Raw genomic sequence first — 14,008 nt, forward strand, 5'->3', positions numbered from 1 at the left:
TTTGAAAAGACCCTGATGCTGGGAAAGAGTGAAGGTGGGAGGAGAAGGGGACGACAGAGGATGAGATGGTTGGATGGCATCACCGACTTGATAGGCATGAGTTTGAGTAAGCTCCGGGAGTCGGTGATGGACAGGGAAGCCTGGCGTGCTGCAGTCCATGGGGTCACAAAGAGTTGGACACGACTGAGCGACTGAAGTGAACTGAAAGTTCAGCTTCCTGAACAGCAAGTGATACTTGAAAATTTCTGTGGCTTATTGTACTTTTGAAATAGCATTTTAAATTACATTAACCCATTTAAGAGGCAATTATAATTTACTTGAATCTTCAGCCGGAGGGGAGGACAGAGCATTTTAGACTGAGATTCCCTTGCTTAGGTAGTTGTATAAAGTTGGCAAACTGTAGCTTGGTGGAGATAGAAATGTCCTCAGTTAGGAACTAGACTCCAAAGCCAGTTTGGACTTACCTCTGTAGCACTGTAAACTGGCCTTCCTCCTTTTAGTGTACATGGTCTCCTGATTCCAAGACCTGCGCTGTTCCTCCTTTGCCCATGTCAGCCTCGTGACTGGCGTCGAAGGGCACCTTGGAAACTGGTTTAGCAGCCCTTTCCCTATTTGGGAGACTCTTATATGGGTTCATGGTGTACTTGGACCAGACTACTCTGAGTGACCACTTGTTGCTGCAGCAACGGCCGCTGCAGGGGGCTTCTTTTTTCCCTTGGAATGGTGGCCTTACTCCGTGGGGTTCCTTCCCATCAGCCAGGATGCCTGGCCACAGCTGCACCGTATTTTACTGTCCAGTGACTGCCCCTCCTCCCAGGCCCTTCGAGCAGGTGCAGGGGGAAACCAGGCGGCTCTCACTGCGCTCCGTTCGGTCTCGCTCCTGGGGTGGGGGGTCTTGGGTTGAATGAGGCTCAGACCTTTGAGTTTTGAGAGCCTGGGAAAGAAAAGGCTTTTTGGGCCCAGCTCCACAGGGATCCGCCTTCCAATCATACCCAAGTCACTGCCCTCTGGTGGGTAACCGCCTAGTAATGGCAGCTCCTCCTTTTACAGAAAGGCGAGAGGACCTTCGAGGAGGATTTATGCTTTGTTTTTTGGATGATGGAGCGGGAATGGATCCAAGTAAGTGATGGGCTGATTGCTTCTTTTGGGGAGGATGTAACTAAGCATTTTTATAAAATGCTTATTGTGTTAATTTGTTTTTCTGTTGCCTCACTCTTGTGACTAGAAGGGTGAGGGCAGTCTCTTGCAACATCTCAGGCTTAATTCCACTCACAGATTTGCCAGGTCTTGTCCTAATGTGGGAGATAGGATCTGAATGGCAGCCTTAAGTCCGTCAGGCTACCTGTCTGTTGACATTGGCTTGCATAACATCCTGGAGCTGGAACTGTGGTGGCCTGCCCCAGCCTAGTTAGTGCGTTCTGGTAATGGAACTAGGACCTCGTGATGGTGGTGCTGACAGGCCAATCGGAGGTTTCCTCCATTTGCCTCCCAGTTGTGAATTTCCTGGCAGAGGTTTTCAGTAGACAGACAGCCCCGCTTGGATTTATTTTTGAGAGCCTGGGAAAGAAAAGCACACTTTGCCCTTTTTCTCTCGCCTGCCTCTTCAGGTGATGCTGCCAGCGTGATCCAGTTCGGGAAGTCGGCCAAGCGAACGCCTGAGTCCACCCAGATCGGGCAGTACGGGAACGGGTTAAAGTCGTAAGTATACCACAAGCCCGTCACAGGACTCAACAAAATCAAGCGTTGCTCTCCCTGTCACTTCATCACCTTAATCCTGGAACAGGAGGACAGTCAGGAAGGGGTGGTGGTTAGGGACTTAGCAACTGATGGCCAGAAACGTGAACTAAACCAACTTTCAGTCTGGTTTATGCCACAGATGAAAGAGTGTGAATTTCCAGAACCGTTGAGGAGGAGAATCTGTAGGCTTCTCTGAGCACTGTGTTCTGGAAGGGTGCCTCCCCTCTGGTTGGAAATTCTCATTTGTACCTGTGATTGAGGATGCTCGTGGTCGTTTTGTGTGCTGGGGATGCATCTGAGGTGGTGAGGGTCTCCCGGTGCAGCATTGTTCCCAGAGCAGCTGGCATGCTTTGTGCTAGGCACTGGGGATCCAGGGTGAGAGACCCAAAGCCTCCCCCACATGGAGGGCCTGGTTGCTGCTCACATGTCCTGCCAGGCCCTGTAGCAGGGACTTACCTTATGTCTTCATATCCCTTGGGACTACTTTCTGAGTCCCTTGGTTCCCACTTGTTTGGTGTGTGGAATGTGTTGTTCTGGTTTTGAGCAAAGCCCCAAGAGAAGGGTTTCTATTTCTGAAATGCTCACTTCCAGCTGTACATACCTTTGGATGGACTAAGATTTATTGGGATTAGAGTTTGTACAGATGGAGTTCTGAGTCATGTTTCTGGTCTTGCTGTGGAAGCGTGTTGTGCTCTTTGAGGCGTGTTTGGCCGGGCGGCAGCATCGGCTGTGCGTCTGTGCAGCAGGCTTGGGCTTGTGCGGGAGAGAGACGATGCCTCCCACGACTACACAGACCTAATGCCTGGACTTCCCACTCGTCTCTCAGTGTCAGGCACTTAGCACGTGCTGGACACTGTGCTGAAAAACTTCACCTGGGTGATGTAGTTTAATCCTCACCCAAGCCCTGTGAGGTGCAGGGCTTCAGATGCAAGAAGCAAGGTTTATCTGGGTGGAGTGACTTGCCCAGAGGTGTGAAAATGCCCAGGGGCTGAGGTGTGCACCACGTCTTTCTGATGGCAAGGCCGGAGCTGCTGTCTGCCTCACTTCAGTCAGATGAACCAGGGTTCGGATGTGATATCAGTCACTTACCCTCTGAGGCTCGGCTTCCTCCTTTGTAACGTGGGGTGTAACGCATGTGAGTGGGTTAAGAACTACGTGCTCTCGCTCAGGGCCGTGAGTGCCCTAGCCTGGTTTCTCACTTCTGATTTTCTCTCTCCTTCTTTAATCTTTCCATGCTAAATTTTTGGCCTGCTTTGGTGGACCTGGGGTAGGGTCTGGGAACCTTTCTTTTGCCCCTGACGTGTTCCCTAGGTGATTCTGGTGTGGTCATCTAAGTCTCCAGCCACTGATGTGTCAGATGTAAGAAGCCTGGACTTCCCTCCGGGATGGTAGGCAGCCTCCTCCCATGTGGTTTCATCATCTCTATGGCTGCAGACAAGCCCTTTCACCTCTCTGAATGTCTGCTTCCTGCTGTAAAATATGGGTTTCTAATCCCTGACATTCTTCCTTACTGAGCAAGTTTCGGGAGCAGATGAAATGTGAGTCTGAAAGTGCTTAGAAGACCGGGAAGGAAAACACACAGAAGTTGGGAGTGTTGTCATCAGCGTATTTTAGTAGAATGCCTTTTGGGGAGGAGCCATTGAGATGGGGCCATCTAGTGTTCAGACTGAATTCATTTTGAGATGAATTTAGAAATTAAGAGTTTCAGGAGGAAGTGATTTGTGGTGAGAAGAGGGCTAAGAAGCAGAGAAGTCAGCAGAGAAGTGGCATTTTTGAGTGGTTGCTATTTATTTCCCCTCCAAGGTCAGGATCAAAGACAGAGGGAAGAGGCACAAAAGGGAGGTTTTGCCAAATTAGGGCATGAGCAGGCTTTGACAGAAGGCAAGCTGGCTCGCCGCATTTTGCCTCTGGTAGGCTTCAGGGAGGAGAAGGCGATGGCACCCCACTCCAGCACTCTTGCCTGGAAAATCCCATGGATGGAGGAGCCTGGTAGGCTGCAGTCCATGAGGTCGCTAAGAGTCGGACTCGACTGAGTGACTTCACTTTCACTTTTCACTTTCCTGCATTGGAGAAGGAAATGGTAACCTGCTCCAGGGTTCTTGCCTGGAGAATCCCAGGGACGGGGGAGCCTGGTAGGAGGCCGTCTATGGGGTCGCACAGAGTCGGACACGACTGAAGTGATGCAGCCGCAGCAGCAGCAGGCTTCAGGAGGAGGACCATGGGATTGTGTGGGGAAGGGAGCATTGCCAGCGCCTCGAAAAACGGAGAACGAGAGACATAACTTGGCAGCCCCCAGGGTGTCTCTGGATAGTGTCCTGGAGTTTTCCCGAATGTTTGGGGAAGTGGGTCATGGCATTCACTCGTGTGCTTGGCATGCCGGCCCGGCTTGTGTTTGTACACAGAAGAGAGTAATAAGGTTTCGCACCACCATCACCGCCCTGGGGTCTTAGAGGACTAATGAGGTAACAGAAGCTGCTCAGGAGACGGGAACCGCGTGGCCATTGTTCGGTGGGCACCCCTCCGCCAGGGTTTCACGCTTTTACCCTGTTTCATATTGTTGGGAAAGGTGTGTCCTTGTCTGCTCCTCAGAAGGATTAACTCGGCCAAGTTGAGGAAGGGGCAGTTGATTCCATTCAGGCTTCTGCCTTCTGGAAGTCAGCCTCGAGGCATATTTCTCAGAAATCACTCGGGTCCTACAGCAGGAACCAGTGGCTTAATGAGTAGACATAACAATACAATTCAAGACCCAGGATGGCTGTGGTTATAGGCCGTGAGCCAGTAGTAGAACGCCTTGAAACTCTTCAGCAGTGATGCTTTGCCTGGTTAGCCCTGTATTTGGCTGAGCCTCGAGGTCACCCTGGTTTTTGGAGGACTTGTGAGCACAGGTATTGTGGGCTGTTCCCTTTTCCTGACAGTGCTGTCCTTCAACGAGTGGATGGGGTGGGTTAGTGTCAGCGGAGCAAGGACAGGGTGAGAGCTGGATATGCTCAGTGTGGAAGTCGACATGTTGAAGGTGTTACTGGAGTGAAGCCTGTGTGACTGGGAGGTGCCCAGAGCACGGAAGTGACAGGCTGGGGCTGGTGCTCGGTGGTGAGAGAGGAGAGAGCCTAGTGTGGTGGGGCCTTGTGGAGAAGGTGGTAAGGAGAGCTGGGCCCGTGAAGGGCAGGAGGAGGAGTGTCACAGGGGAGGAAGGGGTTCAAGGGCTGTGGCGTTCAGCAGGGGGTCCTGGGCCCCAGGGACGCCTTCAGGAGAATCCTCCAAAGGCAGTTTCATCACACCCAGAGCAGGGATTTGCCCTTTTTTCAGTCGAGCTTTTGATTCCCTGGGAGAGTAATCCTTGTCTGCTTCCCTTTCAGGGGCTCGATGCGCATCGGGAAGGATTTTATCCTCTTCACCAAGAAGGAAGACACCATGACCTGCCTCTTCCTGTCACGCACCTTTCATGAGGAGGAAGGCATTGATGAGGTGGGTCCCCTCCTCACGTTCCCAGTCACCATCCCATGTCTCCCGGTTCTGTCCAGACTCTTCTCGCAGGTCACTTGTATGCTGAGCTTGTTGGGGTTTCAGAATTGCAGCCACATCCCTGGTTAGGGGATTAGCCAACTGGTTGTATGAATTAGTTAAGGGGTTAAGGCAGGTATCATTTCACAGCTTCAGAGAACAGTTGTTCTAAGAATGGGGCTGCACATGGCAGGAGCCAAGACGTGCATTTGTATCTCTCCTAGATCTGCAGCTTGAGTTTGGTCCTGGGGTGTGGGGCGGGGCTAGGGGTGTCCCTCCGGAGAGCTGTTTTATCAGGGGGAGTGTTTGGGGCCTCCCCCACTACGGGTGGAGACCACAGCTGGTGATAATAATAGGAAGAGCGCTGTCTTTCCGGTGTGATGGTGATTCAGTGCCATGTGCCCTGAGTGCATTTTCTGTTCACCGTCGGTATCAGAGAGGCAGTCTGATTACCCGCAGGGGCCTGGGTGGGTAGTGAAGCAGGTAAACACATGGGAAATCAGTGTAAGTTCTTCGGTAAGTGGCAACTGTCACTCGGCCCCAGCTGATTATTGTTACACTAGAAGGAAGGCCTAATGACTCTAGAATATTCTGATTTTGAAACCTTTTGGTAATTAAAAACATAAGTCACCCAGCTGATTCTGGGCCTGGTGGCTCAGATATCTGCAGAGCTAGTCTGGTGAGGTCCATGCCCGCTCACTGGAGGATCATGGAAGGCCTTGGCCTGCCCAGCCTCAGGCTGGACTACCTCCTTTGCTGTGAGAAATGGAGGCAAGAGGTTGAGAAAGGAGGCCGAGCGGGTCGGCAGAGAACATGTCTGTCGTGTAAGCAGGCGGATTCGGTCAGAGTTTCAGTGGCTTTCATCTGTGTTGGCTGGCTGTGCTTAGACGGGCCCTGGCCTTGTTTAGATGTGAGGTTGCATCGCAGTAGATGAGCTCGTGCGCGTTTTCTTGGTGAGCCAGAGAGCGTTTGCCTTTTCAGTGAGTCAGGTGCCGCAGCAGGAGGGCATTCTTGGGAAGGAGGGGCCGGAGGGTGCAGCCCCTGCTGGGCTCTTCGGGTCTTTTTGTGAATGACTGAGGGGGGCAGGAGGAGGGGTGCATGTCAGCAGAAGTGGTCCAGGTCCTGAGAGTGGGTGGGGGCTTGGCAGATGGTAGAAGCCTCTGGAGAACAGGGAGGGCAAGTTGGACTTGACCCCCAGGCCTTGGGAAGTGTGTGAGACTTTATTAAAAGCAGCCACTAAAGGGAATCTAAGCAGGGGTGTGACAGTGTCAGATTCTCTTTGGAAAAATCAGTTTGGCTATTTGGTGGCTGGACTGGAAAGATCAGGGCACTGGTGTTTAGAGGCCGTGGCTGTTTGTAGCCTGGCGGGACTCCAGCAGGAAGTTGGATAAATATGAGTGGTCGTCATCTCGTGGGGCCTCAAATTTGGTGGTCAGTCAATTGGACAGGGGAAGGGGAAGGAGGAGGGTTCATGGACGGCTGAGGTCCTAGTGTGCAGGGGAAGCCAAGAGAGTGGCGACACCGAAAGAAAAGGAGCTGTGTTCCCACGGCAGGCGATGCCAAAAGCGGTGAAGTGCCCACAGGTTACAGCGATGCGGTTGTCACCTGGGGTGCTGAGAAGGATGAGAGGTGTGGCGAGAGGCGCAGACCATAGAACACAAATGGGGCTCAGTACCCCTGGCCGGAAAGCTAGGGTGAAATTTTTTCCTTACTTGGTGCTAGAAGGTCACTGTTTTGGATCCTGCTCTAGTGTGAACTCAGCCAAGATTTTAAAATAAGATCATTTTCAGCTGGGTAGGAATGTGTCCAAACCAGCCCCAGGGTTGGTTCTTAGAAACCAGTGAAGTGCCTCAGAACTCTTAACAGTTTATCACCACAGAGCTTGTTAAGTCACAGAGTCCCCTTCTGCACAGGGTGGGCATCAGTTTCGACCCTGCTGGGGTGCAGAGCTTGTTCCCTCGGGAGAGGGAATCCCAGGCCACAGGGCTCCCTGGGAGCTGCGGGAGGTTCAGCTGATGCCTCTGGAGAAGTGGCATTTGCTGTAGGGTTTTTGAAGAATGAGTAGGACTTTTTCCCCCTAGCTTTACTGAGGTATAATTGACAAGAGTAGGATTTTTTTAGAAGATTACTTAGATGTAAGATTAAATCTCATACATATGACAGGGCATATTAAAACTGGGTGTATGTAACTGAATCGCTTTGCTATAGAGCAGCAGTTAACACTGTAGATCATAAAGCAGGTACTCACATAGCCACCGTCATAGACTGAGGCTGGGGGTCCCTCTGTGCCCCTCACCCACCATATCCTCACTTCACCTCCGAAGAAGCTGCTTTGGGGATGATCGTTTCCTTGTTTTATAGTTCTGTCCCCTGTGTATGCATTCGTGAACAGTAGTTTAGTTTCCTAGTTATGAATTTTATATAAATGGACCCGTACTGTAGGGTTGTTTTTAACTTAACAGCAGGATAACTGCTTTACATCGTTTTGTGGTTTTCTGTCATACATCAACAAGGGGACCCACGCCCCTCCTTGCGGAGCTCCCCCCTCGGCTTTGTTGTTGATTCTGTACGCTGCCACTTTCACGTCACTGTCTGTGAGCTCCGTCTCTGCTGACGCAGTAGCTGTAGGTGGTTCATTTTCATCACTGCCCAGAATTCCGTGCTATGAATACGCTGTAGTTTAGCTTATCTGTTCCGTAGTTATTGCTGTTTTTCTTACACATGTGTCGGTAAGTACATACAGGAATCTCTCCTAGGGTAGATAACTGGGGTAGAATTGCTGAGTTGTAAGTTATGTCTGTGTGTACCTTCGGATTCACTTCAGTTCAGTGGCTCAACTGTGTCCGACTCTCTGCGGCCCGATGGACTGCCACACGCCAGGCCTCCCTGTCCATCACCAACTCCCGGAGTTTACTCAAACCATGTCCATTGAGTCGGTGATGCCATTCAGCCATCTCATCCTCTATCATCCCCTTCTCTTCCTGCCTTCAATCTTTCCCAGCATTGGGGTCTTTTCAAATGAGTCAGTTCTTCGCATCAAGTGGCCAAAGTATTGGAGTTTCACCAGATAGTTGGAAATATATTTTGCTTAGGGGAAAAAGTCGAATTATTACTAAAATGGGGGGGTGACCAAGGACATCCCAAGCAGGGACCTGCTCATGCAGAGACCGCCTGGCCATCAACCAGCATATGTACCCAGAGGACCTAGCACCTGAGGCTGAGCCTTGGGAAGGGGCCAAAGCTAGAGCCTCTGCCACCTGGCTGGAGACTCTGGGCCAGTGTGGAGCCACTGTGGGGAAGGACAAGATGGATGCATATTTGGGGGGAAGGCTGTTCTGGGGCTTCCTTCAAAGCATCTGCTGTGCTCACTCCAAAGGTGATAGTCCCGTTGCCCACTTGGAATGCTCGGACCCGGGAACCTGTCACAGACAACGTGGAGAAGTTTGCCATCGAGACAGAACTCATCTACAAATACTCTCCCTTCCGCAATGAAGAGGAGGTGATGACTCAGTTCATGAAGATTCTTGGGGACAGCGGTAAGGAAGCTCTGCACCTGCAGCTCTAGCATCGGACCGTGCCAGAGCCCTGAGTGGTGTGGGGTTGGCTGGGGTTGCCTGGCAGAACCATAGGAGGATTTCTGTTTCCTAGGAACGCTGGTAATCATCTTCAACCTCAAACTCATGGATAACGGAGAGCCAGAGCTGGACATAGTCTCAAATCCACGGGATATCCAGATGGCAGAGACTTCGCTGGAGGGCACGTGAGTGTGGCTGGGGAGGGAGGCAAAGGGAGGTGGCCTGAGGGGAGGGGTGAGCATGTGCCCTGAACTCCCCAGCTTTAGAGCTGGCAAATCTAAGAATGCATGTCTTCCTGCCATGAGGCAGAAGGGATGAATAGGATGACAGCAGGTCCTCAGCTAATCCAGATCCTTGCCCCAACTCCTTAACTGAGGAAGAGACAGAGGCCTAGAGGGGCGCAGAATTGCCGAGTCTATAGTGGGGATGTGGTGGGCACGTGCCCACCCAGGGAAAGCACCCCTCGACAGCAAGAGAAGCCGAGGTGGGAAGTGGAAAGGTGGAGAGCCTGAGGAGAGGCTGTGCAGCCAGCCCTGGAGTGGCCTGGGAGTGGGGCAGAGACAGACACTCTGTTCCCGCACCTCCAGGAAGCCAGAGCGCCGCTCCTTCCGTGCCTACGCTGCCGTGCTCTACATTGATCCCAGGATGCGGATCTTCATCCATGGGCACAAGGTGCAGACCAAGCGGCTCTCCTGCTGCCTGTACAAGCCCAGGTAGGGGCCTGCCCACCTGGGCCTGCTGTTTCCTCAGGCCTAGGACGGGGCCTGACCAAGTGTCTTTGGGGCATTGTTGGAGTCGTGGTGGATGAGTGGCTGACAGTGTTGACTGCATTTGGGCCTTTAAACTGCTTGCGATTTACTGCGGAGAAACTTGTTGGGTACTGAGGGAGGGGTGGAGCTGGCTCGGGGGGCTCGCTGAATGTGCCTTCTAAGGTGGAGGGTGCTCAGCTGGCACAGGGGGCTATGTCAGTGAGTGCAGGGAGGCTGCTTTTCAGAGATGGAACAGGAGGCAGAGGGCAAGTGGAGTAGGGAATTGAGTCTTTTTGCTAAAAGAAACCCAGCTTCGACTCACGGGGTGGCCGGCGAGGACCTTTGCTGCCCTGGGTCCCTCTTACTTGGGCCCTGAGGTTACCTACCTCTCCCCCAGGATGTACAAGTACACATCAAGCCGGTTCAAGACCCGTGCGGAGCAGGAGGTGAAGAAAGCTGAGCACGTGGCGAGGATTGGTAATGAACCCTTGGGCAGGAGGGTTGGCAGGATTGTCTGGGGACTTGTGGCAAAAGCTCCATCCAGCACCCAGGGGTGGGCTGTCCTGAACCTCTGCTCCGGTTCCTCTTGTACCCTCCCTCCACGTTCCAGTCGCCTCAGCAGTTTTTCTCCCCAGGCTACTCCTTCACCCATTTATAGGCACTTACCTAAAGCAGCACTAACTCCTTAGCTCATCTGCCCAAAGCGAAGAATCCCACGCTGGCCTCTGGCGCAGATACTCATGAAATTGGTTTTCTTGACTCCAGGGCAAAAATTTCAAGGTCTCTCATGCTGGCAGAGCTTCTTGGCCGCTTGCAGAGAGTGATTTGCTGAGGATGTTGGAAACTTGCAGCTCCTACTGACCGTTTAGTTTTTGCTGCCTTGGGCAGTTTTTTATTTGTCTGATTTATTTGTAGAGTTGGGAAAATGTGTCTATTTTCCTCGCAGCCTCCTTGACTTTCCAAGCAAGTCTGTGCTCCGGCGCTCCCGTGTTCCCGGACAGTGTCAAACATCGCATCCCATGGGGACTGCACACTAAGGGGGAATTGACCAAGAGTTTTGACCTTTTGCGTCCTTATCATGGTTTCTTCTTCTGGGTTTCAGCTGAAGAGAAGGCACGGGAGGCAGAGAGCAAAGCTCGGACGTTGGAAGTGCGCCTGGGCGGAGACCTCACGCGGGACTCCAGGGTGAGACTCAGTGTTGCTGACCTGGCTCCATGTCCTGCCAATCACGAACCCTTGCGCTAAAGCTGTGAAATGGGATATGTTGATGTTTCTGTAGTCACTATTGCACACTCATGGCACCTTGCCACACGAGGAGGACACTGTTATAGTATCCTCAGTTCATAGAAGGAAATGGAAGAGGGTCGATTGCCCAGGTCACACGCAGTAGTAATGGTCGAAGCAGTTCTCTGCCCCTCCTCTGCCATATGCACCTCTGTAGACTGTGGCTTTGGTTGGGGTTGTTTCCTTAATGTCAGCAACTCTGATAACATGAAGCACAGCTTTTGAACTTGTCCCTAGTAAGGGCCCTTTTCTGCAGAAAGCTAAATTTCCAGGTCTGGTCTTGGCGTCCACATGATTCAAAGTGAGCAGTTCAGGCCTGTTGTTGCGACATTCCCAGCTGTGGCCCAGAGGCCTTCCTCTCCTTATCTGGAGCTGGCGTGTGTCTCTAGGTGATGTTGCGGCAGGTCCAGAACACAGCCATTACTCTGCGCAGGGAAGCCGACGTCAAGAAGCGGATCAAGGAGGCCAAGCAGCGGTGAGTGCCCGGCCGCCCGTGGCTCTGGTGTAACCATGTACTTCTGTGTGGATGATGGACAGAGAGCTCGAGGCCTCCCTCCCCACCCTGCTCGGTTGCCCTCTGTCACACATGGCTCCCTTGAGAAAGCCTTTAGTGCTGTGATTCCCAGGAGTGGCTCCTGGCTTAGCTCCTTCCTGAGCCAGGACTCGGCGGGCGGAACCGGCACCGTGAGTGGGGCACCAGCCTGTCCTCCGGGCACTGTCTCGCCTTCCCTCCCCTTCTCTCTCTCGCCTCTGCTCTCTCCCCACCTTTCCTGTCCTTGTCCTCTTCCCTTCCTTTTTAGTTTTTCTTTTCATTGAAAGCGTGGATAAAGTGCTCATCATACAGAGCTTGTAAAATATAGGACGTGTAAGAAATACAATTGTAAAGTTCCTTATATGTCTCCCACTTGGTGATACCGACTCTTAATTTTTATCCCTGGTTACAGATATAGAATAATGCTATAGGTTGAGTTTGTTCCTTTTCATCTAAACTGGGCATTTGTCATGCTCATTGCATGATCTCCGTGTCTGCCTGCGCGTCTGGAGTCTCTGCAGGCTCGGTGTGAGTCCTGCTTGCTTCTTGACCTCCTCACCACAGGCCTAGGTGTCCAGTTTCTGTCTTGTGAGTCCGTCCACTGGTTGTCTATCTGCTCTTCAGTTTCCATGATTTTGTTAACATCCCATGAGATGTTTGTTCTCTCACATGTTCATTGTTCTTGTGAATTTTTGTCTCTTCAAAATTACTGTCACATTGGTGGAGTGTTTATGCAGACTGTAGTGAAAGTGTTAGTCGCTCAGTTGTGTCTGACTCTCTGTGATCTCGTGAACTGTAGCTCACCAGGCTCCTCTGTCCATGGAATTCTCCAGGCAAGAATACTGAAGTGGGTTGCCATTCCCTTCTCCAGGGGATTGTCCCAACCCAAAGATCGAGGATTGAACCCGAGTCTCCTACATTGCAGGCGGATTCTCTACTGTCTGCAGATTACCTTGTGTTTATTCCAAAGTACAGCTATCTTTGCAGAGATTTGCAGCAGCTTCACAGAATCTGCTTCATTCTTAAATCCATTCCTGTTTGATACCAAAAGCCAAAGTCATTTGCTTTTAATTAGGGGGAACTAAGAGTGACTGCACAGTGACCTTACTGAGTCTTAACAGGTTGCATATTGAATGCAAAGGCAAAACGTCTAAGTGTCTCAAGTTTCAGCTTAATCATAAACACTATGGTGTGTGTTAAGGGGTTGATCTGCTTGAATTTATCTTTCGCCTTCTCAGAGCACTTAAAGAACCTAAGGAACTGAACTTTGTTTTCGGGGTCAACATTGAACACCGGGACCTGGATGGAATGTTCATCTACAACTGTAGCCGCCTGATCAAGATGTATGAGAAAGTGGGCCCACAACTGGAAGGTGGCATGTGAGTGCTGCCAGGGAGGGCTTCTGCGTGGACAGGTGGTGGGTGGGCTTTGGCCAGTGGGTGAGCGCGGTGTCTCCCTCTGTCTCCTGCAGGGCGTGCGGCGGGGTTGTCGGGGTCGTTGATGTGCCCTACCTGGTCCTGGAGCCCACACACAACAAGCAGGACTTTGCGGACGCCAAGGAGTACCGGCACCTCCTGCGGGCCATGGGGGAGCACCTGGCGCAGTACTGGAAGGACATCGCCATCGGTAGTGCCGCGCCCCTCCCTGCCAGCTGGCGCCCTCCTCCCTGCCAGCCGGGGTCCTCCCCGTCCAGGGGCCTGATGCCTCACTCGACTCCTCACTCGACACACGGCTGTTTGCCTTCCAGCCCAGCGGGGAATCATCAAGTTCTGGGATGAGTTTGGCTACCTCTCTGCCAACTGGAACCAGCCCCCGTCCAGTGACCTGCGCTACAAGCGGCGGCGATCCATGGAGATCCCGACCACCATCCAGTGTGGTGAGCTGGGTGTCATGCAGCCCCTCTCCCCGGCTCCTTTCCATCGTGGCCCCGTGCTGGTCTCTGCACTGCGCTGACAGTCAGGGACTTCTGTCTCGCTGGGTATACCAGTCTGTCTGGTGATGGCCCTGGGAACTCAGTCTTGGGACTGTGCCTTGCCCATGTGTTCCACCTGAATGAGGCAGGAGGTCATCTAACCCAGTGTGGTACCACATGGGTAGAAATGTGAGTGATGACTGAGCCAGGATCCTGCTGGAAGCAGGAGAGGGCTGGGGCCGCTGAGGGTGTATGAATAAAGTTTCCATCCTTGCTGGAATCACTGTCCCTGGGAAGAGTGACTGTTCTGTTAGGAAGGCAGAGGTGGAGCCAGGCTGAGGATCTTTGCATAGACAGTCAGGGGCATCTCTGTCTTGGGCCTGGCTGGGAGGAGCCTGACTGTTATTGGTGGGCATGGCCGACGCTTGGGGGTGTTTTTTGTGTCACAGATCTGTGTCTGAAGTGGCGGACACTCCCCTTTCAGCTGAATTCTGTGGAGAGAGATTACCCTGACACTTGGGTTTGCTCCATGAACCCTGATCCTGAGCAGGACCGGTGAGCTCTTTTTCTAACAAGGAGTTTGTGGGCATCCCCCCACACCCCCTGAGCTTCCTCCACCCTTCTACTGTGCTTCTTGAGGTCACTGCTCTATCCTTACATCTCTGTCTTGCTGTGCATACTAAGTGCCTGGAAATACAGAAGCGTGTCCTGCAGTGAG

At 52.3% G+C, this 14,008-nt stretch overlaps 1 protein-coding gene across 10 annotated transcripts in view; it reads left to right on the forward strand.

Annotated features, from left to right (window-relative positions):
* MORC2 (MORC family CW-type zinc finger 2) overlaps nucleotides 1-14,008 on the forward strand; it is a 49,032-nt gene that overhangs the window by 20,220 nt on the left and 14,804 nt on the right. For all 10 annotated transcript variants that reach the window (XM_070385842.1, XM_070385847.1, XM_070385846.1 and 7 more), the window contains 13 exons: nucleotides 1,051-1,119; nucleotides 1,608-1,698; nucleotides 5,094-5,202; nucleotides 8,615-8,774; nucleotides 8,887-8,998; nucleotides 9,401-9,526; nucleotides 9,960-10,039; nucleotides 10,665-10,747; nucleotides 11,236-11,321; nucleotides 12,617-12,757; nucleotides 12,850-13,004; nucleotides 13,126-13,254; nucleotides 13,740-13,845. In XM_070385842.1, coding sequence (XP_070241943.1) covers nucleotides 1,051-1,119; nucleotides 1,608-1,698; nucleotides 5,094-5,202; nucleotides 8,615-8,774; nucleotides 8,887-8,998; nucleotides 9,401-9,526; nucleotides 9,960-10,039; nucleotides 10,665-10,747; nucleotides 11,236-11,321; nucleotides 12,617-12,757; nucleotides 12,850-13,004; nucleotides 13,126-13,254; nucleotides 13,740-13,845 — 1,447 coding nt within the window. The remainder of the gene's footprint in view (nucleotides 1-1,050; nucleotides 1,120-1,607; nucleotides 1,699-5,093; nucleotides 5,203-8,614; nucleotides 8,775-8,886; nucleotides 8,999-9,400; nucleotides 9,527-9,959; nucleotides 10,040-10,664; nucleotides 10,748-11,235; nucleotides 11,322-12,616; nucleotides 12,758-12,849; nucleotides 13,005-13,125; nucleotides 13,255-13,739; nucleotides 13,846-14,008) is intronic.

Source organism: Bos mutus, chromosome 17, assembly GCF_027580195.1.
Source record: "Bos mutus isolate GX-2022 chromosome 17, NWIPB_WYAK_1.1, whole genome shotgun sequence".
Classification (NCBI taxonomy): Eukaryota; Metazoa; Chordata; class Mammalia; order Artiodactyla; family Bovidae; genus Bos; species Bos mutus.